At 38.0% G+C, this 26,057-nt stretch overlaps 2 protein-coding genes across 4 annotated transcripts; one reads left to right on the forward strand and one right to left on the reverse strand.

Annotated features, from left to right (window-relative positions):
- Nucleotides 1–2,701: 2,701 nt before the first annotated feature.
- Nucleotides 2,702–7,310, reverse strand: st6galnac4 (ST6 (alpha-N-acetyl-neuraminyl-2,3-beta-galactosyl-1,3)-N-acetylgalactosaminide alpha-2,6-sialyltransferase 4). Its single transcript, XM_084047963.1, has 5 exons — nucleotides 6,691–7,310; nucleotides 6,368–6,508; nucleotides 5,001–5,410; nucleotides 4,672–4,779; nucleotides 2,702–4,178 (listed from the first exon to the last, which is right to left on the reverse strand). Exons 1-5 carry the CDS (start codon nucleotides 6,733–6,735, stop codon nucleotides 3,989–3,991), a joined length of 894 nt encoding a protein of 297 aa, XP_083904089.1. The 5' UTR covers nucleotides 6,736–7,310; the 3' UTR covers nucleotides 2,702–3,988.
- Nucleotides 7,311–8,984: 1,674 nt separating this feature from the next.
- Nucleotides 8,985–26,031, forward strand: miga2 (mitoguardin 2). Of its 3 annotated transcripts, none has more exons than XM_084047671.1 (16): nucleotides 8,985–9,057; nucleotides 10,912–11,297; nucleotides 11,952–12,162; nucleotides 12,271–12,386; nucleotides 12,560–12,680; nucleotides 14,363–14,493; nucleotides 15,145–15,262; nucleotides 15,430–15,539; nucleotides 16,620–16,732; nucleotides 16,850–16,922; nucleotides 18,026–18,112; nucleotides 18,216–18,314; nucleotides 18,934–19,068; nucleotides 19,183–19,236; nucleotides 19,343–19,459; nucleotides 19,952–26,031. In XM_084047671.1, exons 2-16 carry the CDS (start codon nucleotides 11,202–11,204, stop codon nucleotides 20,150–20,152), a joined length of 1,782 nt encoding a protein of 593 aa, XP_083903797.1. In that variant the 5' UTR covers nucleotides 8,985–9,057; nucleotides 10,912–11,201; the 3' UTR covers nucleotides 20,153–26,031. The 3 variants fall into 3 exon arrangements, with proteins under 3 accessions (XP_083903797.1, XP_083903798.1, XP_083903799.1); XM_084047672.1 differs by having other exon boundaries at nucleotides 15,433–15,539; XM_084047673.1 differs by lacking the exon at nucleotides 11,952–12,162.
- The last annotated feature ends 26 nt before the right edge of the window (nucleotides 26,032–26,057 follow it).

Below are 26,057 nucleotides of genomic sequence, written 5' to 3' on the forward strand. Positions count from 1 at the left end.
GTAAAACATATGAGTACTTCTTCCACCACTGCATTTAAAAAGGTTGAAAAACACTGTCATAGTAGTGGATACAGCACAGTCAGCACTGCCACTCCCTCCATATGTCTGAGTGTGCATGTCTTGTGTCTTACCTTGTCAATGAGCCTGGGCCCCATGACGACTGATTATTATCAAACTGTGCAAAACTCTTACTGGGATTATTTGTCATCATACCTGGGAAGAAGAAAAAAAGAATATTATTATCATTGTATGTCTTTAAATGTCTCGATGAATTGATTGTAGGACCTTAATGGAAAGAAGCCCTGATAGCTGAGGGCTTATTTGGGTTATCATTTTAGCATTCTTTTGTATAAATCTGTGCCACAGTGCCTTTTTTTGCAAACTGTTAATAAAGTATTCTATCAATCAATCAATTCGATATCAGTGATGTTCAGAGTAGGCCCTGCATGGCAATCACTTGTTTTAACATAACGTTATTTTGATGAGAACATTGCATATTGTCTTAGGTTACATTTAGATTAACCTTTTAATACCATAATATCGAATTAATACATTTTGTCCTGTTTCCCGATCCCTGGGGGTCTGGTGTGGAGAAATATAGACATTTCAGATTCTTATGAAATAGCCAAGCCTAATTATTTTTATTAAATAACAGATTTTTATGTTGTAGTAGTTATAAAGAATTTAATTATTATTAGCTATAACGGACAGCCAAAGTACGTACCGTAACCCAATGAAAATGATATTATTTTAATATTATTATTATTATTAGAAAACCATCTTATTACGCAGCCCATCCATAGCTATTCACACTTGTATTAACAATTACTGTAAGCGTTCTCCACGCCTTGAGATGATGACAACAATTGTCATAATATACCACAAAATGGATATTAAGGAATAAAATACGGCTTACCATTTAAATGTTTTTGTCGTGCCCGATCTATGCTTTCTTGACGTCTGATGTGTCTCGTCCCCCATCTTCCCTCATGCACCACTTAGACTGGAATCGATTCACTTTGCAGGTTTCAGATCCGGTTTAGAGCGGATACAGAAACAGTCAGCGTGTGTGCATGTATGTGTGTATGTGCAAATGACCAGATACAGTAGGTGGGCTCTACACCGGATGTGAGCACCGAGCAGCAAATAGAAACCAGGCTTTCCACAAGTACCGCTTGGAGGCTGTGACGCGAGGTTATGCACCACTGTGGGAGGGGACTTGGCTACTACGTCATGCAACATTTCACTGCTCACTGCAGTGAAGGCCAGGGAGAGACCCTATGGTCTGTCCATGCTGTCCTGTCCATTGATGATGGATCTGTCTTGTCCATGGGTCTGTCCAGTTGCCCTTAGGCTATATATGGCATCAAAAGCATCTCAAAGGCAAATATTTGCCTTTGAGATGTTGTGGAGTAGAAGTAAAAGGACAGAAAATTGGAAATACTCCAGTAAAAGTAAAACAAAAAAAAAGAAGTACAGTACTTGAGTAAATGTACTTAGTTACTTTACACCACTGATCAAAAGTCATAAAAAAATCAACCAAATAACTAGATTTGGGGAAAGAATTTCCTCTTTTGTCAACAAAAGTGCTCTCAAGCCCTCATTCAATGCCACATTGACTATGCTTGCCTCTATGTGTGCCTCTTCTCCAACATCTCAATGTCAAAACTAAGCTTCAGACCTCCCAAAACAAACTCATTCGACTACTTCTCTGCCTAAAGCCCATAACCCACCTAATTCCAACACATGTTGCTAGTCTGGGATGGCTCAGGGTAGAAGACAAGGTTGAGTAATTCAAAATAGGATTGGTTTTTAAGATAGTCAAAGGGGAAATACCCTAAAAACCCTCATACCTGACTAACTACTTCTCCAAAGTGAGTGACACCCACAATACTAGAGGGAGCAACACCAATCTGGTGCCACCCATCCATGGAAAAACCTTGGGAAAATTCTCATTCTACTACTCTGCCACCAAAATGTGGAATGCCCTGACATCTGTGGATATGTGGACCACTGGCTTCTTTCAAAACAGGCCTGAAAATCCATCTATCAGGACACCACAAGGAGAGGTAAACCAAATGTGCCTTTTTCCCTTTTCTCCTTTGTACATATAGTGTTTTATATTTGTTGATGATATGTATTATTGAGTTATTTGTATGCTATGTTGATGAATTGAATACATAGGACCACAATGGAAACAAGTCCCCAGGACTTTTTTGTGTTATCCTTTTAACCAAATGTCTGACTGCACCTCGTACTGTTCATATTTCTGACTGTATTCAATCAATCAATAGTTACCGTTTCAATACATTCAGAGGATTAATCGAACCAGATTTAATTCATAGCCTATAGCCAGTGTTCATTTTAGTTTTTTTATCAATAAGGCCTATACAGGAGTGATTATACTGATGATACATCTACTATATCAATAAACTGGTGGATGGCGTAGGTAGGCTATTTGTCTGTTTCATGTTCACTATAATTGGAAAACACACGGACAGCTAGATTTGAAATAGTAAGAGTAAAGTAAAACAAAAACAACCAATGTTTACATACACATAACTTTATATCTATATGATACAACTGTTGAGTGTATACATCAACATAACTTTATATTTATATGATACAACTGTTGAGTGTATACATCAACATAACTTTATATTTATATGATACAACTGTTGAGTGTATACATCAACATAACTTTATATTTATATGATACAACTGTTGAGTGTATACATTAACATAACTTTATAGTCATATGATACAACTGTTGAGTCAGTTTCTCTACAATATGGAAGTATTATCCTTTATAACAATGATGAACGTGATATGACAGCAAAGAAGACTCTAAGCAGCAAGGTATAACAGAAATAAAAGGTGGCAGAAAAGTATTTACGATAAACATCCCATTTCATGTTTTATAATCCAGTTTGATCAAAAATTAATACAAAAATAAAACATGCTATAAGCTTATCTAATTGCTTAACATTCACATCACATGGAAATACTGCAACATAAAATTAAACACAATGAATGAATACTGTAAAAATTAAGGCACAGCAGGTAAGAAATGTAAATGGTCAACTTTGGTAACATTATTTCAGTAGTGTTTGGGGTTAAGGTGCTTTATCTATAAGCATACTGATACCATCAAAAAAGGCAAATATGTATATTATTATCAGTTACTAACACATTACAATGTTAAATGTAAAAAAATAAAATAAAAATACATGCAACAATCAATTCCTTAATTTCAGTGCATTAAAGTGAATCAATGAATGCCTTATGCTTTTCAAGAAGTCCAGAAGTCCAAGTCTTTTATAATGTCCAGTGGTTGAATCCCAGTGCTCAGTGCTGCATTCTCAATATAGGTAAACACAGTGACACACCACACATTCTATACCCTCTTTATTAGCTTAACCACTTAAGCCGTGTATACTTTGTTGTATGACAAATAGCAAAAACTATGTGTTGCATCACGATATGTTGTGAGCTTTTTTTCTTTTCTTTTTTTATTATTATTTTGCTATTTTTAAAATGTTAGGAAACAACTATAATAATATGTCCAAAATATGGATGCCAGGTTGAAAGTGGTTAATGATGTAGTGTTTGACAAGTTGGCAGCAAGCTGTGGCTCTTGACCACCATACCAGCGTAAAACAAATTGTTTGCATGGAAAAAAACGAGCAAAATGTTGAAGTACAACTGTGTTTAACTGAAAATAGTTTACATGCTGGTGTAGAGTCATGCACCGATCAAGATGAAATGCATTCTTTTTACACAGAATACTGTATAACTATTAGATTGCAACAGCAAAATCTAACAAAAAAACAAATTGTTGGCATAAAGTAGAACTCATGTCATAGAAACCTGGTAAACATTCAATTCAGTAACACTGCAGAGTAAAAACAAAGTGGTCTATAGATGAAATAACAGAACAGCAGTTCCACAGGGATCAAGTAAAACATTAATGGTTCCAGTATCTCCTTTATTCTTGGCTCCAAGAGGGGTGTTTAAACTCCATCTTGTGGCGTTTGGCCCATTTAGCATAGATGGCCTTCTCAGTGATAAAGCGATGTCCCCCGCGGCGGGTGTGTTCATGGACCTTGTACATTCTGCATTCATCCATTCGGCTTCGTTCATAGTAATGGTATGGAACAATGCTGTGATTGGCGCGACTGCCATGAGGAGGAAAGTCACAAATATTCATAAATGTCAGCTACGATGGCAAATGCCAAAACAAATTAGGCAAGAAAACTAAACAGCCGTGTCAAGTAGAGCTGCAACAATCAATAGTTTTCTTTTCAATTACTCTAATTATTACTTTTTTCATTAAGTGAATAATTGAGAAGCATTTTTTTTTAATTTTGCATATATAAACAAATTGACGTGAAAATAATTGCTCTTTTTTTTAATAATAAACTAAATCCATTAGTCTGATTTACTTCTTGACCTATTTTATACTTTGCCGTACAATGGTGAAATAGCTAAAATAGCCGATCTACAAGCTCACAATGCCGATGTGAGATCATAGATATGCTATTTTTGAACATTTTTGAAACTTTTTGCCTACAATGACATGACTAGTTGCCCCCCCCCCACCCCATCAATTATTATGATTAACTGTTGCACCCATATTGCCAAGTCAAGTTATAGCTGCAAATATCTTACCTGCAGTAGTTATCATCGATCATGCCATAGACATAAATACTGTCACACATGTCCAGGGCTAGAACCATGGTGAAGAATCCAGTGCTGAGAAATGCCCCCGTCTTCATTCTAAAAAAGACACCAACTGTTATCTGTATTCGTAGTGTTTATTTATCGTTTTTGTTTGTATTTGTTATTTTTGTCTTTGTGTCAATAGGACACCCTCAAAAACACACATCCTTTCAATACATTCTGCGAAAGGTGAGAGGTTTGACTTGAAAAAGGATGCAAAAAATCTATGAAACCTTGCATTTTATAAGTGCAGTTGTATTCTATTCTATATGCTATACCTGTTTTTTCCAGTCTCTTTCTGAAAAACACTGTCACAATACTCTCTCTTCTCTCTGGTCACAGCATAGATTCTGACATTTGGATACTTGTTTGCCATTTTCAGCAGGACATTGAAGATGTGTCCCTTTCCATCCTGCCTCATATTTCTTTCAGGACCCCAGAACACATATGTGGTGTCTGCAGAAGACTGGAAGTAGTACTTCTCGTTTCTCAGCAGCAGGGGGACACTGGTGTGAGAAACAACTCTGACGTTTGTTTGCTTCCCAACATCCCTCTCGTAGCCGCGCGTAGGAGCATTGTTCATGCGAATCACACATCCAGTCTTGTCGATCTCCTCTCCAACTCCAGCTCCCAGCATCTGTCCTGAGCTGGACACCAATGCACAGTGACTGCAGCGCAGGTCCAGGAACTGTTCAATAAAACACAATACAATTTTTTTACAATTAAAATCATTATGTAGTGGTTCCCCCATATTTTCGCTGTCAGGTGGAAACCTTGTATTAAAAAAAAACGGTTATTTTCTGGAAATTGAAAAAAATGACAGCATGAAAAAAATGACAGCATGTCATGTACATTAGATCAAATGTAGTTATTATTTAGTCACAAGCTCTTGCCAATATTTTTAACTGGTTACATATTTATAAAACCCGCAGATGGACTTAACTACTTTCAACCGGGCATGCCTATTTTGGTCATGTAAAAAATAGGAGATCTACAAACTGCATCACTTAGCGTTACACATAGTCCCAGACAGTGTCAAAACAGCATCCCGCCCAGAGCAACGACAACTTTGTAAGCAAACGGTATACGAACAAGACATCAAGCCCTGTACATTAGCCTGTAATCACAGTGACATCACAGAATCCCACCCTAAACTGAGGCAAATATGTAAGCAAAGGTACTTGCTTCTTGTCGTTACAGGGTCAACAGTAAAAAGTAACATGTTCAATACAGATATACATGTTTGTTCTCCCGTTATATCAGTTGTTCTCGCTGACAAAAGTTGTCAGTGAGATCAGGTTGGTTGTTAAATTAATGAATCTTAATCCAGTGAGTCTCAACCTTTAATTCATTTCAAGGACCCCCAGTTTGATATGCATATTAGACCACGGACGACCATTTGATACTTTTTTTTTTTATCTCTGGGAACCCAATCTACACTGTAAAATTCAGTGTTCATTTACTTCTGAGAGGAGACCCGTTAAAGATCCATTTGGTTCCATTTGTACACTCTTTGAGTTACAGACCTGCAAGGGTCCATCTATTTGATTCCTAACTATACACCATTTAGCTGGGAACCCCCTCAAAGACCCCTGGGGGTCCCCAGACCCCACGTTGAGAACCAGTGTCTTAATCAATTCCTCACCTGGTCCATGTTTTCAGGTTTGATCCTGGTGTATCCTTTGAGACCAGAGTTGTGCAAAGAGGAGCCATTTGATCGGATCCTGTCACCACACCAAAACATCACCCCAAATGCTAAAACCACCAGACAAACCCAGCAAAGTTTCTGAGGGAAAAAAAAAAAAAAAAAAAGATTGATAGAAAAGATTAACATGTCATAGTAAATTTGGAAAATCTGTGAATTTAAAACTTCACAGGGGATTCCCCATCCCACAAGGACATTGTACAGTTTAACAATGTGGAAAAACTCAAATATTGACTAAATGCTAATGACATAAATGATCTTACCAGAGAATTCATGTCACAGCTTTTAGGAGACCCCCCCTGGTACATGGCCTGATGGCATCATGACGTCACTGTGTTTGTGTGTGTGTGTGGGGGGTCATCTGTCATTGCGTGAAAATGTGTGACAGACATTCATGTTCAACGTTTCTTCCATTAAGGAACAAATTAACAACTCGATTTCTTTACATTTAAGTTCCCACGAAAGCTAAATGTGCGTCGAGCTGACATGAACACATTTCGTCTGTGATAAACCCTTTGTACTTATACTTTACTTTATGTTAACATCCATTTGAATCTGGGTCATCGTCGTTACATTTGTGAGAGAGTAATAGTTACTTTAACCTATACGTTAATTATAGCAAACCCCCAGAACACACCCGCAAAGTAAATGATTTTCTACTTTCGATATCACGCATCAGTACCGTTATTATCAGGTTATTATCCCTTCTGTTCTCACAAATACTACATTTTAATGTAGTGACCAACGCATAATCATACACATCGTTATATAATAACAAGGACACCAAAAATGAACAATGAATGAATGTCTAAACCGTTCGAATACTGACTTTAAAATCTAAATAGTTTATATCCATAGAGTTGTTTATATCCCAATATTTTTCTGGAAGGACAGTGGTGTACACATAGATGTGTTCCGCCTGGAAACACCAAATAGAGCCGCTGGTTCCCACTGTCATGCCAAGCAGATGATAAAGAATCTTAAATAGAAAATGTCCATTGACCAGGGGCCAGTTGTACGACCTCACACTAAGTTAAACACATTAAATCCGGGAAAGTATCTCTGTCATTTTAGATTTCTTTGGCTATTCTACAAGCTCTCATCATATAGCACGGCACTCGGTGCCGCGCTATGATGAGTATATCTGCTATTTTTGAATAGACAAAGAAATCTAAAATGACACAGATACTTTCCCGGATAAATGGGTTAAATGGCTTTTTAAAAAGCCATTTAAGCTATAACTAGGCTAAGTTTGAACTTAGTGTGAGGTGGTGCAACTGGCCCCAGAAACATAGTAGGCGGGCTCGAAAAACCCGGCCTGGTTTCTATTCACTGCTCAGTGCTGAGATCCAGTCTAAAGCCCGCCTGCTGTATCCAATCATTTGCAAACCCACACCCACGCTCACACAGACCGTTTTAGTATCCGCTCTAAACCGGATCTGCAACGTAACTTGAGCCCCAGTGGTGGAAAAAGTACTCACAATTTTTTACTTGAGTAAAAGTGCAATGTATAAATACTACAAGTGAAAGTCCTAATAATGTACTTGAGTAAAAGTACAAAAGTAAAGTAACCAAAAGTAGAAAGTACTCATTGTGCAGAAGGTCCAATTTCACAAGTTTTCACATAAAAGGTATGAAAATCTTTTGAAAATAGCAGATCTACAAGCTCACGATGTGTCGCATCGCAGTGCATTGTGAGCTTGTAGATCGGCTCTGTTAAAAAGGCCAAAATAGGGCTGAAGTGGCTAATGTTTTGTATTAATAATACAAATCTACAAAGTAACTAGTAACTAAAGTTATCAAATTTAGTTACTAGTTACGCCACTGTGGAGTACAAGTATAATATTTGCCTCTGAGATGTAGTGGAGTAGAAGTAAAAGTATAGTATAGTACTATCGTATAGTAAAGTAAAAATGCCTCAAAATCGTACTGAAGTACAGTACTTGAGTAAAGGTACAGTTACTTTACACCACTGTTGACCCCAGTGACGCAATTAGTGCATCATCTGTGATGCCGTATGATCTGTGGTGTGATTGGATCATTACGGTTCTTGCTACTTCCTATCTTACATATGATTGGTCAAAAGGGTGCCAGCCTTTTCCACACTCGGCACGCGATTGGCCAATACTCCCGTCAGTCCGAAGTACCGCTAGTGTTGCCATGTCCGCTTATTATAAGCGACTTTGGGCTTGTTTTTCTGGTAAGTTGCTTGTAAATATTGGTTGTGCAGCGTGTTTTTTGGACTTGTTTTTAAAGTATACTTGCTTATTTAGTTTGTTTCCAAATGTTGTAATTCTTATTTAAACCAGTGGTTCTCAAATATTTTCATGAAAATGTTTTGCGCCACAGGAGAGCATTTGTGTTGTTAGAATGTTTAAAACATATTTATTGAATATAGCAGATCTACAAGCGACGCGTTGTGAGCTTGTATATTGGCTATTTTCAAATAGCCGATGGATTAACTCTAGCTCATGTGGCCTTGTTACCTTTGGGCTTGTTTTCCTAGACCTGGTTGCTTATTTCTCTCACAAAATATGGCAACACTGAGTACCGCCCCCAAGCAAAGATCCAGTGTGTGAAATGAAATGTCCTTCTAGCCCCGACTGATGGGACCTGATGGGATGTTAAAGGTAAGCTAATTGCTAACTGCTAACTGTAGAAACACATTATTAATGTCCTGCAGACACCCACAATCAACACATCTAATGTGTCACGTTGAATATAAAACTATCCTACAACATCCCACCAAACTGTGATGTGATGTTGACACATTAGCCATATGTGGCTAGTTCGCTAGCTAACTGGTTAGCAGCCTAGTGAGTGAAGAAAGATTGTCTATAATAACTATGAAACCTATAACTGGTTCTGACATAATATTTCCCAAATAATAAAAGTCACAATCACCAGATTTAACTAGGAGGCGAATGATTACAACAGATACAATAGTGCTAATGTCATCCAGTCTGCTCTCTGTTCAGCTTTACTCATACCATTAACCACTGTCATTTTTCAATTGAAAGCTGTCAGAGTCTTCAATCGCTAATATCACACCATCTAACTCAATGGTTCCCAAACTGGTGGGTCGGGATTCCCAGGGGGTCCCCAAATTAATTTGGGGGGGTCCCCAGATGATCAGCTTAATGTGCAACATTGTTTTCTCACTCAACAGTAAACAAACCAACATACAGTATAAGTGTATACAGGGTATCTCCACATTTCTTAAGTTACAATTCAATGACTTTCAAGACCTATTTAATTCCAAATTGTCAAATATTACATAAGACAGAGGCAAACATTGTGAAAATATCAGATCTACAAGCTTGTAGTTTGGTTATTTTCACAATATTAAATGAGTCAAACTAAATGTAATGCCTACAATACCAAGTGCTTGTCATGGTGGGGGGCCCCCAGTTCAAATATGATTATTTTGGGGGGTTGTGGCCTGAAAAGTTTGGGAACCCTTGATCTAACTACATGTTTGTTACATGCTTATTTTTGGGGGGCTTTTCAGCACATCCTAGAAGGTATCTGGTCATGACAGGTCTAAAACGTACCTGGTCATGACACAGGTACCTTTTAAATAGCACAGTCACCTTTTATGAGATGTGGGTGTCTTGTAGCCGCAAGCAACTCTTAGATGCTATATAGTTGTATATAGATCTATAGTTGTAATACCAACCCTTGACAGCCCATTCATCCAAACAGAAAAGTCCTATCTGATTGTATTTAACAACGTTAAATTCACCAAGATTGCAGCTGTACGGAAAGCTTGGATTATCGTCTTTGTATCTGTCAAGTTTGTGTTTCATAAAAATCCACCGTTTACATGTTATGTGCTACTTTCAGTAAATTCTGTGTAGGTGATATTTTTCAAAGTGTTCGAGTTTGGAAGCGCTCGTTGGAAATCCCTCAACGGTCCTGCGTACCACCTGTTTCTAAATGTCACATAATGCAGGAGGCAGCAGGACGTTGCGATACTGAAAACAAGCGCTTCCAACACTTGGAGTGGAAAATCATCCCCTGCATGGAATTTATTGACAGAAAGTAGCTCATAACATGTCTACGGTGGATTTTTATGAAACAAAAACTTGACAGATACAAAGAGGTTAATCCAAGCTTTCCGTACAGCTGCAATCTTGGTGAGTTTAACGTTGTTTAATACAATCAGATGGGACTTTTCTGTTTGGATGAATGGGTTGGTATTGCAACTCTATATGCCAGATAGAATAATAGCATCTAAGAGTTGCTTGCGGCTAGGTGTCTTGCTGGTAGTTTGAAAATGGACAAACTATGGCTTTTCTTGTCTTGAATCATGTGGGAAAGTAAGTTATTGGGTTGGGTTTCCATGCTAAATCATGAATGATGGCAAGTTAATTTTCGTTTGTGGAGTCAAGGGCATTATTTTCATTCATGGAGTCGAGGCCATTATTTTTGATCAGCTACGTGTACTGTCCACCAATCCATCATGTTTCTTAAAACAATAGGTCGCCAGGGCCCTGCTGCAACATAATAGCATGAAAGAGGAAGATCTGCACACCTAGAAAGCTTTACCTCCAGATATTAGGTTCCCAAACCCAGTGCTGCTGGTCTTTGGGATACAGTTCTATTCAGAAGTAAGACCAGTATTGGGAATCTGGTTGAGAAGTGGATGACGACAGACAGATCACCAGCAGGCCCTGTCCTGGCTGCTCACAGAAGAGAGAGGAAGCCTTCTGGAAGGTGACTGTGACGGGGCCTCAGACAACTGTGGCCTTTTGGCATTTTTGTTACTGAGATGTCAGTCAGAAGAGCGGAAGGGATGTCCATCGCCCAGGCTTTGGCCATGACAGTAGCTGAGATACCAGTGTTTCTATATTCCACGTTTGGCCAGGTAAAACACTTCAGTGCTTCTGTGATTTGTTCTGTGCTCAGTGTGCTGTAGTTGCAGTTCTGCACAAACATGCACTACTTACCTGTCCTGTGTGGACTGGATATCTTTTCTCTTTAACAGTTTTTTATTGCTTTTGTTTTAAACATACAAATCTGTAACAAGACATGTAAAAATATATATATTGTTGAAACAATGATCATGTTTTCTATGTTGGATATCTTCTCTAAATGATTAAATACTGAAAACGTAATTATTCTTCAGCAATATGGATATTGGAGAGCTCTGTGTTAAAAGACTTAAGGCTAATTTATTCTTCTTCCCTTTCACTTGGCAAAAATGACATATTTTCGACTGAAAAAAGTGTTGACGTGAGTTGCATCAAGCCTAAGGTTGGTCAGGCTTGCTTAAGTTGTAACTTTAATTAGTGCATCTCCCTCTTTCAGTCCATATTCTCGTTTCAAACTTTTGTAATGAGCAATATGGAAAACATACATGTAATTCTAATTCAAGATCCAAGATCCTGTTTTAAATACATCATAAAACACGGATAACAAACAAAATACAAAGATATAATGCATTAACAACACATAACCCGCCCCTCCGACCCCCACCCTGGCACACCTTTTCCTAATTATACATCCCTCCCTCTGTCAGTCCATATTCTCTCAGCTTAAGCTTACACCCAGCTTGAAGAAGGTGCTATTTGCCACCGCACTGGGTAGTGTGGCACTGGCTCTTACTGCACATCATCTTAAACGGAGAGGTCGGAAGAGGAAACAGGTAACGCAAGGAAAGGATGGACAAAAGACTGTGGGAATTCCTGAGGCATTGCTGAAGACGGGTAGACCCTCATCTCTGAAGAGAGGTGAGGATGTTAGTCAAGTTGAACACGTTTAAAGGAATGTCCCCAAGTTGTTGAATGTCTCAAACTGAATGTCTGCTAAACTCAGAGAATGCTTCCTTTCTGCTACAGGTCCATATCCTGGCCGCCAAATGATGAGTCCAAGCACACGGAGCAATGATGCAATAAGTGGAATCTCCTCTCTGGCCCACAGCAAACACTCAAGTTCCTCACACAGCAACTCAAATGTAAATCAATGTAAATTATGTAACTTTGTCCCATTGGTCTGTCTTCTTTGGTGTCTCTATTGTATTAATTAGGTGTGTGTGTGTGTGTGTGTGTGTGTGTGTGTGTGTGTGTGTGTGTGTGTGTGTGTGTGTGTGTGTGTGTGTGTGTGTGTGCGTGCGTGCGTGCGTCTCAGACGCGGGTCACCGTCTCCCCAAATCAGTCAGCCAACCCATCTACTCCTTGGGAGGCAGAGCCTGTAGTGGAAGAGCCAGGTGCAGCAGAGGATGCAAATGCAGAGAATCTCTATGTATTGGGTATGTACTTTCTGTAGTTTGTTTTATACAAACAACATGACTTGAACAAGAATTTGGTATATTGATTAACATTATTTTTATCATGCTTGAGATACATCGGCTACCAAGTTTCTGACCAGACAATTGATAATTGCTTGTCCAGCAAGACAAAAATGTGTGGAGGAAGTATAGCTCCTCACCTTGTGAAGGACTACAGTATACAAGTGTATAATGTTAGTTGCCCAACCTCACAGAAACGGTGGTTGAATTCTTGAAAATATTCTAAATCCAGTTTTTGGGAAAAATCCAAAACATTTTTTAAAAATATTTTTCAAAAATAGCAGATCTACAAGCTCATAGCACGGCACTCGGTGCCGCGCTATGAGCTTGTATATCTGCTATTTTTGAATAGCCAAAGAAATCTAAAGTGACACAGATGCTTTATACACAGAGATAGTTTGAACCTCTGTACGTACTGACAGGTTCTCCCAGTGAAACTCCATGCTGTCAGGTGAAAAGAAGCAGCTGGTGACTGTGTATCAGAGGAGACATGTGGTTGTCTGCACACTCCCCAGACCAACAGTGGAGGGGGTCAGTGACAGAGACCACATTACAAAATCTGTAGGAGTAGTAGCAAAAAGTGTGTTTACAAGAAAACGCAAATAACAGAAAAACGCAAATAACAGAAAAACAGAAATGGAAACTTGTGTTCATAAATAATTCATAGTGCTATAAGGGAAATGTTTGAATGATAAAGTTGGACACTTTGTATTGGCTTACTAGAATAGCTTATAACAGTCTGCTTGTTATCTTTGCCTACTGCAAAAGCACATGCGTCACAAAGGTCAATGACCAAGCATGGATGTCTTTTTTATTTTGTTTATTACACAACCCAGTTTGAACTAGCAACCAGTACCCTCTTCAGAAGACAAATGGAATACAGAGAGCATGATATGAATAGTAATCTCCAAAAATGTTGAGGCTGTATATACTACTGTTGTATACTAATGTTCATTATTGATGTTGTCTGTTTGTGTGTGATGTATTTTACCCTGCTGTATCTACAGTACTTTCTCTTGCTCTGTTACTGTGTCTTAACTGCTGTGCTGCCTCTGGCGACTGAATTTCCCTTGCGGGATCAATAAAGGTCTTATATCTTGGACACTTGCGTCATTGCGTTCCCAGAGATAAAACATCCTATCAAATGGGGATCTGAATGCTGACATTACATGTCAGCGCTCAGCAGTGTTTAAAAAAAAAACGACTTTTTGCGGGAACTAGTGGTGTAACTAGTTACTCTTTCCAATTCAATAATGCCATGATTATTGGCATTATTAACGATACAGTTACTGAAATTTAAATGGGCTTGTTACTTATTGTGAAAATACTATAGCTGACAACTTCAGAGGATTAAAGGTTTATTATGATCCAACTTCTACTCTCACACTAGCCCTGTCTGTGACCTCTCCTCCCTGTCAGAATAGCTGTTTGTCAGTTGGCGATAACTATTGTAGCCAGATACTTTTCATTGCCGTACACTAGTCTCATTCAGGAATCGAATTTAGAGAAGTTATCAAAAACACATTTATGTGGAATGATTTTTGTGAAAAATATACCAGTGAAAGATTATATCAAAATAACTTTAGTTTAATTGAAATCTCCATGGTTATGCTTTCTCTTCCATTCTTCCCATTTTCCACCAGGGATGGAGTTGTTTGAGGAGGCCTTGCAGAAGTGGGAGCAGGCGCTCAACATTCGCCACAACTTCCACTCTTCCTCCAACAGTAGTACCAGCCTCGCCCTGCAGGGAGCAGCATGTGTTGACATTCCCTTGGTGCATAACATTTATATATATTTTTTACATATTTTTAACCATTGATAGACAGATATTTTCAAACAATTTAAAAAGAATAGCTGATCTACAAGCTCACAATGTGTCGTGATGTGACGTTACAGTTGAAGTACAGTTAGTTGGTGTCTGGCATATATTATTGTATTATTATTGTATATTGTTGGATTGTCCAAAGTGTCATATTTGATCCCTAATGTAACTTATTTTCTGCCACTCTGCACTGTAACTACTTGAACACTAACGTCACAATTCTGGGCATGTCATAATACTCAGAATTATATTTCGTAATAAGTGAACATTTGGTGAAAATAGCTGATCGACAGAACAAGTTGTGAGATCGGCTAGTTTCGCATTTCCCCCCCACATTTGATAAGGGAAAACATCACTTGTTTAAGAGTTAAAATGTATTAACTGGAGAGTAATTTAAGAAATATTTGTGAGTCTACTAATAGGGCTTCCATTCTCATTTGCATTGGGCACTGGATTATCAAGCCACACACTGGTTTCTAATTGTGTTTTTTTGCATTACTCACTGTTAATAAATGAAAATGTATTTACCGTGGAAAAAACAAGATTGTTTCCAGAGAGCAAGTGACTGATTTTGGTTTCTGTCATACCTCTGTAATGTTGTAGGTGGATACACGTAATAAAGTGTTTGCAGAGAAATTGGAGACCCTCTTACACCGAGCGTACCACCTCCAGGAGGACTTTGGAAGCACTATCCCACCAGACAGCCTGCTGGCTGACTTTGGTAAAATATTATCATCATAGATAGGGAGGGGTACAACAGTTAATCAATCAAATCAATTTAATCAAATGTAAAATAAAAACAGTAACACACGCAGTAACAGTCATCATACTTTTGTTAAAAGCATCAATGTTCAGTGTGGTTCACACATTTTTCTGGTATTCCTCTAGCAGAGAGTGAAGGAACACTTATCTTGCCTAATGTGGAGAGTTCACTCAGACATCTAGATGATGATGCAACGACAATTACTTCTGACGATTCTTTCTTCTCAGCTGCAGAGGTCAGTTCTTTCGTTCTGCTAACAGAATGTCTCCTACAAAAAAAAAGGTTGACCATTATTAATCCCACAGGGAGAATTCAGCTTCACTCACCTGATGGCTGCTCAAGTGGTCTTGATGAATGCTTTTCAGTACATACAGTACATACTAGGGATGGGCATTTGGACTTTTTTGGGGGAAATGTGTAACCTTTGGAATGTTGGTGGTTGACCGTGGTTTACTATCTATTAGGTCATAACATAACAATAAATAAAGTTGCAGTCCTATGTGTGGGCAGTTCAAATAGGGCCTAAAACATGTAATGTAACATACATTAGGTCTATATCTCATACAGCTGATCTCTTCAAATGTTTATTTTATTTATTTGTATTAGGTATTGTAACATTGTATGAGGAATAATTATAGCTTATTTAAGTGATTTATTCCATTAATATTCTATTATTATATATTTTTTCTTCTCTTTTTTGTATTTATTTAGAGTAGCCAATTATTTTGTACCCTCTTTTTCTCCCCAATTTAGTCCTTTTAATTAATTCCTCCCCACACACATTTCTGTGTTGTCACTGCTGTTGTTTCCTACTGACTCACCTGCCAGTGAGGAGCCCCCACCGGGAGGACGTAGGGCCTTCGTCCCACTCCTCCTGCCCAACACTCCCTGCTGACGCCCCCCAGCCCATAGGAATACATGCAGTGACAATCATCACCCTCCCCGCCCGGCTTCCCTACCCAAACACGGGCCAAATGTGTTCCTATAGACGCAAAAAAGCCGGATGCTTTTATAGATTTTTTATGCAACTTAATTCCGGTTAGTCCTAAACTGTTAAACACAGTAACACACATTTCGGTTAACCGTTCCCATCCCTAGTACATACCTGTGTGCCAAACAGATATGCCTGATTTACTGTACTGTATGCTTCTGTCATACACCAAAAGCCAATTTACAAGCTCACAATGCATCGTGCTGTGATGCATTTGAGCTTGTAGATCAGCTATTTTTGGTGCGCGACACTGGTGCACAGCTGTGTATAAATCAGGCTATAGTCATTAGTGTTTTGACTGTGAGCATGTCTCCTTCTGTGCAGTTGTTTGATGCCATGACACTAGATGAGGTGTACCCGCCTCTTAAGGCTGCTGCTCTTTATGAAGAGGCCCTTGAGCTTGTGCGGCAAGACAAAGTGGTCTATCGGTCCCTCAGGTAGCTAACGATTCATAATGAAGGTCTGCACCTAATCCACCAATATATAGTTGTATACAGAAAAATTATAACGTCTTATTTTGTTTAATTTCTCTCATCCACCTCTGTCTACAACAGGACTGAATTACTTGAATGTTATGGAGACGAAGACTTTCTTGCCAAGCTTCACTGTGTGAGACAAGCATTCCAGGTCAGTTCCTGCAGTATCTAAATCATGCTCACTGTACTGTATAATCATGCTCACTGTACTGTATGCATGGATACAGTCATCATATTGCTGTTGTGGATTTTGAGACGGTTTAATTCGATATTCCACATTTACAAGTGCCCACCTGGAAAAGACCAATATTTTAAGACATTTGTATGTTTACATGACCCAAATAAGTTGTAGACGTTTGTGAAATTGTTGGCTATTCAGTGATTTTGCAAAGTTGTCTCTACTCTGTAGATTGTAAAAAATAAATTCGTTTTCTAATATATTTAGACACATGACTGAACTAGGTACTCTTTTATGTATCTGAGATGAACTGTGCAAGGAGAGCAGCGCAGTCCCAGAATCCCTGAATACTCTATACACCAAAATATGTAATGCCAGCACAGTACAAGGCCATGGCAAATTAACTACATACAGTACAAATGTATATACTACAAATGCCTTAGCTGAACAGCATTGAGAAAAGAGCCTAAAGGCTCAAGGAGGCCCCTGGGCCGGACAGGCAGGTGAATATGCAAGATACTCTAGTTTGACATAAAATAGCACATAAGTGGTTAACCTCTGACAACAAATCTGTCCCTTATATGGGGCATGTGTAGGCCAACACTCATCTGGCATGTGTACAAAAAAATGACACCTAGCCAAGTTCAATTCTGCCTAAAGAAAACATAAATGAGTGAAGACATTTTGTAATTTGAGTTATTATTAGGATTATAGTACATAAGAATTAACAGATTAATAAAACAGTTTCGCTATGTTTCTGAACCAGTTGAATGTTATTTAATACTGCAGTTTTTATTAGCCTAGTAGTAAGTTATTTTTGTTTTATGTTTACAGTTAGATGTTGGATTGTTTGTGCTTGCAAGAGTGCATTAATAAATCCACTAGTGAGATTTAGATGTGAAAGGCACCTTAATTTAACTCTTGAGTTTAATGTATTTTTTGGTAATGTTATTTAGTAAGATGCAAGAGTCATGACAGTACTTTTCAAGGGGTTTAGCTTGGCATAAGCTGGTATAATATGACTGTGTCCTTTCTCCTTTCTTGTTTACTATCTAATACTCTATTATTTTATGCAGGTTCTGTTGTTGGATGAAACTCACCGGACATTTTTTATGGAGTCAGGGAAGCAAATGATTGTGGGCTTGATGGTTAAGGCAAACAAGGTAAAACCTTTTACTTGGGTCATTCATTATTCATTTGCTGTATCTTGGCTTACTTTTACTTGTTTCTTTGGAATATTGTATTATCTTTCTTACCCCACTTCAGAGTCCCAAGGCCTTTCTAGAGGCCTATGAAGACATGCTGCTGTACACTAAGAGAGAAGAGACATGGCCCATCACCAAAATGGAGCTAGAGGGCAGAGGGGTGAGCAATACTATTATTCCCTTTTCCCCCCTTCTTTTTTTAAGTTATTGTGGGGGCTTTTCTAGCCTTTATTTGAAGGCTGCTTTATAGTAAAGGGATGTACTTACATGACTGTTCTAGTCGTTCTATTGTTTGCCTTTACCCACTTAGTTACCAATATCAGGGTATTTGGTCAAAAATATTGTCATATCTGATTTGATCCATATCGCCCAGCCCTACTGTAACTGTGACTTAGTTAAAAGTGACTTTTTCTGCTCTTTTTCACACTTTGACATTTTCCTGAGATTGTAGACTGTATAATCTGATTTATTTGCTATATGATTTCCGTGGGTGCATTTTTGGTTGTTTATAGTCTATATATTTATATAGCGTTGCTGTCTGACAGAAACCTTGTATCTCTATATTTCCTTTGTTTTTTTCTGCACAAAAGTAGTGAAAATAATAGATGTACAAGCTCACATCACATCCTGACGCGCTGTGAGCTTGTAGATCAGCCATTTTCACTATTTTTAAATGTTTTTAAAATAATAATACAAAATGAACGCTTTTGGACATGCAATGTTTCCACCCGATGGCAACTATAGGTGACTTTTTGGTTGTCATTCTGTGATTCCTGTAGGTGGTGTCTATGAACTTCTTTGACATCGTGATGGACTTCATCCTGATGGATGCATTTGAAGATCTAGAGAGTCCTCCCTCATCTGTGGTGGCAGTGCTGAGGAACCGCTGGCTGTCAGATAGCTTTAAAGAGACAGTAAGTTGCATATACACTCTCACACAGACACAGAATATATAAGTACATTATTTTAGCATGACACTAATAGACTCAAGTAAAATATACACTAACATCTGTATGTGTCTCTATCAGGCCCTGGCTACAGCGTGCTGGTCTGTTCTTAAAGCCAAAAGACGTCTTCTTATGGTGAGGTTGAACACATTCCAATTAACAGAACTACCTTTCAATATCTTTACAGGTGGATTTAGCCAGTTCCTTCTTATAATGGATTTCAATTGTTCCACTTCCATAGGTTCCTGATGGGTTTATCTCCCACTTCTATGCCATATCAGAACACGTGAGCCCAGTTTTAGCATTTGGGTTCTTGGGGCCGAGGCAACACCTAACTGAAGTATGCACAATCTTCAAGGTATGTCTTTAAAACTTTTTATTTTATTTCCATTAATGCTAAGCAGCAAGCTAGATAAGCTTAGATTAATTTGGTTTACAGTAATAGCTCTGCGACTGCAAAGGAGAAACAAGAGGGGGGAAGGCGGAAGGGATAACATGCCCAACGGCAATAAAAAATGAATGACCAAGGGGGTGGAGATATCAAGAGCAGTGGCATGGGTTTCCTACCATTCCCCAGAAAATCCAACCCTGCCTATGATATGATCAATGCTGAAATAAGGACTAGGCCTGCACACAAGTGACCTTAATGAAGGTCAGTTGACCGTATTGTTGTGCTTTAATGAAGTGATACGCAAGTGAAGACGGTGTGTGGGACTACAAATGTTTTCAACGTTGGCTGTTCCTCTCCTATGCACCTGTCCAGTGTAAGCAGGTGTGCAAAAAGGCTTTATCTAAAACAATGTTCCAAATTCAATCTGTAACAAACCTCTTTCTCACCTCTCCTCTTTAGCAACAAATAGTGCAGTACCTTAAGGATATGTTTGACCATGACAAGGTTCGCTTCACCTCTGACCAGTGTTTGGCTGAGGACATCCTGAACCTCTCCCATCGGCGTAGTGAGATTTTACTGGGCTATCTGGGAATTGAGAGCCTGCTGGAGCTCAACGGAACCCTGCTTAGAGACACAGGAGGCCCCTCTAGGCTGAACTGAGACTATGGGCTTACGTGTCAGATTGAGTATATTTGGGCTAACCAAGTGGGAAGGACAGGGAATCACAGCTTACCTTCTATTATACTGATTTTTAAATTATTGGCACCCAAGCATTTTACATTTGTATCTACAATGAACAGTTGGGAAATTTGTAAAGTGATGTTGCCCCCAATGCAGCATGTGCTCAAGAGATGTCTCCAGATATTGTGTACAACACTTTGTTGAGGGCTGGACAAAATGTGTCAAAGGACATTCAAAATGTGTGTTCTGAAGTAAAAGACAAATGGTATAAAATCGAATTGTGTAAATGGGAGTGGCCTGTATACATAAATGCGGCATGACCAAAGGAATCACAATGTTCATATTTTAAAAGCCTAAATGTCAAGTCGGCTGATTGGTGTGTGGTAGCTGTAATTTGTTGTGGTTCCTAAGATCCATATACTCTATATCTGTCTGCTATATCCCAATCATATAAAAGACTCCATGGTCAAAACTGTAATAATTCAAAAACTAGACAACCCACAGCTTAGATAAATACAATAGATGAGTCAGCAGAACCAACTAAATATTTTAACATATAAATTATGTTCAAGGTGTTTATTGTCACTGTACACAATCAATACAGATGGTAGCCGCATTAAGCAGGAAGACATTCTTGTACTTCCTGATTCCTCAACAGTGTGAATAGCAATAAAGTAAGAATACAATTATATAGGTTAGAAAGGTAAAATAATGGTAATAAATAAGGAATTATAAGAACTGAATAGCCAAAATAGCCATACAAATAGGCAGATATTAATCATATATTATTAATAGCACAGTCATCTATGTGACTGCAATGGTGGTGGCATTAAAGTGAATATTCTATAGTGCAGTAAAATACTGAACATCAGTAAATATTAGAAATGGCAATAGGAAATGTGAAAGGAATTTGTACAGTCCATAATCTGTAAACTGTTTTTTTAATATCTAAACATTTTTAGTTCAGAGGTCCAATGGCCAGAGGATGGAAACTGTCCCTGAGCCTGCTGAATCGAGATCTGATGCTCCGGCACCGTTTCTCTGACGGTAGCAGAGTGAACAGTCCATTGCTGTGGTGACAAGCTGCTTTGATCCTCTGAGACTTCGCCCTACTCCTCTGGGTGTAGAAGCCCTGCATGGCTGGCAGCTCAGTTATTCGTATTATGTCTATGAAGTTTATAAATTGTGGTCATAGTGAAAGTAACAAAAAAAAGGTACATCTGCGTAAAATGCATGTCCCTTCTGGGATTCAAACTATGATCTTTCAGTATTCCAACCAATAACCACTGTGCGTAGCTGCAAGTGCACTGGACTGAAATTAGTGACGAATGACTCATTGCCAACTGTGGCTGTTTTGTGGTTTCACTGGCTCAACACCAAAATAGGATGTGCGTTAAATTATTTTTGAATGCCTGTTCTTTGTGGACTATCATGACTATCATTCACAGCTTAATATCACCTAAACCATAAGTGCTATCACTAGGGTATTTGAAGGTGAGTGAAAGCAGGAACCGGAGAACATGTTAAGGTATGTCGATGTAATAGAAGAATTGTGGGAGCAGCATTATTTCTAAAAAAAAGTATATAGTATAGTAATAGGCAGCATTGAGGCTGAAGTAGAGTGCAGATCCAATGTGTGTTTGTGCCAAACAAATGATCATAATTCAATGACTAAATCACAGAGCTTCGATTATGATATCAGGAATCGGTGGACCCTTATAGACAATTTTATTGTAAGTATTTAAATAAATTTGACCATTCCAACAGCTTAGAAAATGTGAGAATTCATGCAATTCCACCTACCTTCACTCTAAGCCACTAACAATTTGTGGTACACATATTGTAGTAAAATGTATTGCAATTAGGAGTTATATATATCAAAATCTATAAAAGATATTGCTTATAAATACGAGCACACAATTTGATACGTATGTGGTGTAAAAACTAGGAGTAGCATGGCAGTTTTTAATAAAAAAAAATAAGTATGAGCAATAAAGGCAACCACACTAATGGTAAAACCTTAATTTGTTGGCTTGATTTCTGACAATCTAAGCTATGATTAAACCAAAATGTTCAAAATTCAGGTTTAAAGTACCAGTAATAAATGATAACGAAATGTATTTGGTCTACACATCGAATAAGGCATAAAACTAGATTGTTGAAAGGAGAAAAAGAAAAAAAAGCCACTCTAAAGACAGACTTTAGGAAGTGATTTAAAAGATTTTGAAGATTTTGCTAATATTTTTTGGGCAGGTTAATCAAAAGTCTAGCTCTGATGGCAAAGGCCTGGTCATCTTTATTTATCAGTAATATCTGCAAAGCAATGTTCTAGTGAGTCAAAACTGAGTTCTGGCTTTCTTTGTTATAAAAAACAAATGATTGGGTGTCATCTGCCTAACAGTGGAAGTGGACAGATTGGGTGTCATCTGCCTAACAGTGGAAGTGGACATTTACAGATAATTTAACCAAGAAGGAGGATAGATGGAGAAAACGATCAGATGTAGATTTTAAACCTAGGTACCCCACATAATTGATATTTATATACAGTAGCTACTAGCTACCCATGTTGCCCATATCGGCCTCTGTATTGTAAATTGCAATAGATCTTTGCCTTTTATATTCTTGAGAATTCAACTGTAAATATCTCTTAATATTGCCATTATGTGCAAACATCCCTGGCAATAAGGAGGAGATTTCTAATTCTGACGAGAACTTTGCTGAGGATAATGAAGCATTTCCTCACTGGATACTGAACAAGTGTTATTGAGAATATGAGTTATACCAGCTCAGAGCTGTGCCTTTGATACCCGCCCAATGCTAAGCGATCAAGTAAAGTGATATCTACTGGATCAAAGGCTGACATGACTGACATGTTAACAGTAGAACAAAGCCCATCATCTGCTTTCAGAAGTCAAGGTCTTTTATGATGACATTCATGACTGTAAGCTTATTGACTATTCTTATTGCTATTCTGCTCTTCTGTAGTGTATCTTTATGGCCAGGCTATTATTACTAAGCCAAGGTGTAGCCTTAAATCCTTCGTTGCAGGTTGGTGTCGCACACCGGAAATAGCTGATCTACAAGCTTGCAGCACATCACGTTGAGAGCTTGTAGATCGGCTATTTTTGGTGCACGACACGACGCACTCAAGCTACATTGAGTTGAGTTGAATTAATTCTAGGTATAACTGTGCAAACTGCTACAGTGCCAATAGATTGGATCAGTGTTATGTATTAACATAGGATTGAATCAAGCTCATGTGGCAAACTGAAGACCAGCATCACCTCTTCATCTACATCAAACAGCTATTTACTTTAATCAGAAACAAATTAATTGGACAGTTTTATGTATTGAGGTCACCTCTGCACACATTAACGTGTCCATTATGGGGACTTGGCTTCACCTCGCTGAGTGAAATGGATAATTCTATGTAAGGGGCAGACTACTCAAATCACTTGAGCTGAGTCAAGTCTCCATATACAGAACATGGAATATGTTCCGAGTGATTAGGTAATTCATTGCATTGTCCATGTGCAAGAAGAAATGGTGTGAAACATTGTTTGAGTATTTGTATATTTCTTTTATATTAAAGGGGATAGAATGATTTTTTTTTAATCCATTGCAAAAAGGATGTTTTGCAATGAGTGAAGTCAGGTGAAGGACCTAATTATTCTTGTTTCCTTGTTGATTTAGTACCTCTGTGATCTTGAGTATTTATTTTATTTGTGATAAATGTTTGGCATTCAAAGGTGACACATATGCCATTGAAATTAAAAGAGGCATGATGTTTTGAAATAATTTCACTTATTAGGTGAGCATGTCTGCTCCAGTGGAGCCAAAAATAATCGCCCTAAAACCTTTTGCCTGAATTGTGCCCAAGCTTCGCAAGCAGTATAATTTAACCTAAACTATTGATGCAGTGATGTAGCTGGAATAATAAAAGTATGTCACACGCTATTTCTTAAATCATCGATATGCAGAATTAGCAACACCCAATCGGGACTAAAAAGAAAATCTTGGTCTTACGGTTATTATTTATATTATGCTTTTATGTGCCCTCTCCTGCTTCCCATTTCTCTCACGGTTAAAGGGATTAATCATTTTTTGGGGTGAATTTTATGATTTTTTTCCTATACTTGCTGGTATCCAGAATCAGACAAAATCATAGATGCCACACAGAGGCATAAAGGGTATCCATGAGTTTGTCTAACAGGGTAAACCAGGAAAGAGTAAAAATCCCCCAAAACGAAACTATCCCTTTTTAAGAGATTATAATTAAGGGACAGTGCCATCCAGTGGCTAATGTGAGCATTGCTGTTTCTCACTTAGCTATGTTTTATTCTACAAGGTCTGTGCTGAAAGCTGTTGAACTGTATCCCTGGGTGCATAGTACCTACTGTACAGTATGTCAAACGTGCACTAATGACCCCCAAGATGTCTTCACACTCATAGTTAAAGTATTGTTATAGAGACAGACATAGAGACACTGACTGAAGGGGCACTTTCTTGATGCCAAGCTATAGCCCTAAGAATGATACCTCCATTACTGTACAGATAGACAGACCTGTGTTATGCAGGTTGTATTTTATAAGTGTTTAGGAAAGTGCAAACTATTAAATTAACTTTTTGAATGGAAAGTATGTTGCATTATAGACAGGAATGAAAGAATGCTTTTGCTTATATACACACATTTGGAAAAAGACATGTTCTGTTGTCTGTAATCATTTTCTGTTTCACAAGCCTGGATTCAGTACTTAATATTCAACCATTTAAACCTCACTTAGAAATAATAACAGAAACCAGATATATTTGGTGTGACGTTGGTATGCCAGTTCATCATGGTATTTATTGTTAATCTACAGTGACAGTCTTTTTTCTATTTATGATCTTGGCATTCAAATCTGAAGATGAATGCTTAAAATGTATACTGTGTAATGGGTGTCTTCAAATTGAGTGGGAATATATCTGATTCTGTTATACTTGAACATAACTTCAAGTAGTCGCAAAACAATCATGCTGAAATTTAGCATTTCTGCCACAAGTTTTTTTTTCTTCGTGTTTTGTACTATGTTGTCTATTTTCTTTCCCGTCGTCCATCCTATCGTTCTTCCCTTTTTTGCACTTTATTAAAAAAGTCAAAATTATGTCTGTTGACCCTTTTGTTATCAGCTAAATCATCTTACTAATTTAATTGCATATTCATGAAATATGATGCTGATCATGTAGAAGAGTATAAATTCTATAAAATGTAACCTTCTGCCTTTAACTGAAAACAGCATTTTTAAGGTTCATTGATAGATGTTCGTCACCACTGTTGAAGTTATTTATTTTTGTTATTTTTGTTATTTTCTGCCCTACAGGTTCATTTTGTCAGAACTGTCAGAACTTGTGGCTGCAATTTGTCATATCCCTGATGAATTTTACCTAGCCTCGGGTCCTGTTACTGTAACGTATCAAGTATAGTTAGAATTAGTATATATCCTACAAATAAATGCACCTACCCCCCCCCCCCCCCCCCTCTAAATTATTTTTGTATAATGTTTAGTCTTTTGTCGCAAGATTGGTTTCGTTTTCCTGTTTAGAATGCCTGGAGAATAGATGGTCTGAGAATTTGACAACATTTCTATGTGAACATTCATTGTAGATTGCTTTTGATTGCGTCTTGTGCATGTGTCCCATCAAATCATTATAGAACCGGAATGTTTAATCGCAGACTCATTTATAGATGTTTTGAAAATCTAAATGAGAGTATAAAGTATTTCTTTTTTTAGCTATGACATTCATTTGAAATCAAATGTCAGGTGCAGTATGCACTATGCAGCCTATAGAATATAGCTTAATAAAAAAAAAAAAAACAATTCAGATGGGTAAGACAGGGATATTA

The sequence above is a fragment of the Gymnoscopelus microlampas genome, assembly GCF_963454915.1.
Source record: "Gymnoscopelus microlampas genome assembly, chromosome: 21".
Lineage (NCBI taxonomy): Eukaryota > Metazoa > Chordata > Actinopteri > Myctophiformes > Myctophidae > Gymnoscopelus > Gymnoscopelus microlampas.

What these genes read in the sequence shown, in the direction of transcription:
- st6galnac4 (XM_084047963.1), bottom strand. Translation starts at nt 6,735, where the DNA reads ATGTACCAGGGGGGGTCTCCTAAAAGCTGTGACATGAATTCTCTG. An exon ending in AACCTGAAAACATGGACCAG is followed by an intron (nt 5,411 to 6,367) that starts GTGAGGAATTGA and finishes TTTATTGAACAG; the next exon opens with TTCCTGGACCTGCGCTGCAG. An exon ending in ATCGATGATAACTACTGCAG is followed by an intron (nt 4,179 to 4,671) that starts GTAAGATATTTG and finishes TCCTCATGGCAG; the next exon opens with TCGCGCCAATCACAGCATTG.
- miga2 (XM_084047671.1), top strand. Translation starts at nt 11,202, where the DNA reads ATGTCAGTCAGAAGAGCGGAAGGGATGTCCATCGCCCAGGCTTTGGCC. An exon ending in AGAGAATCTCTATGTATTGG is followed by an intron (nt 12,681 to 14,362) that starts GTATGTACTTTC and finishes ATTTTCCACCAG; the next exon opens with GGATGGAGTTGTTTGAGGAG. An exon ending in CCAAAAGACGTCTTCTTATG is followed by an intron (nt 19,237 to 19,342) that starts GTGAGGTTGAAC and finishes CCACTTCCATAG; the next exon opens with GTTCCTGATGGGTTTATCTC.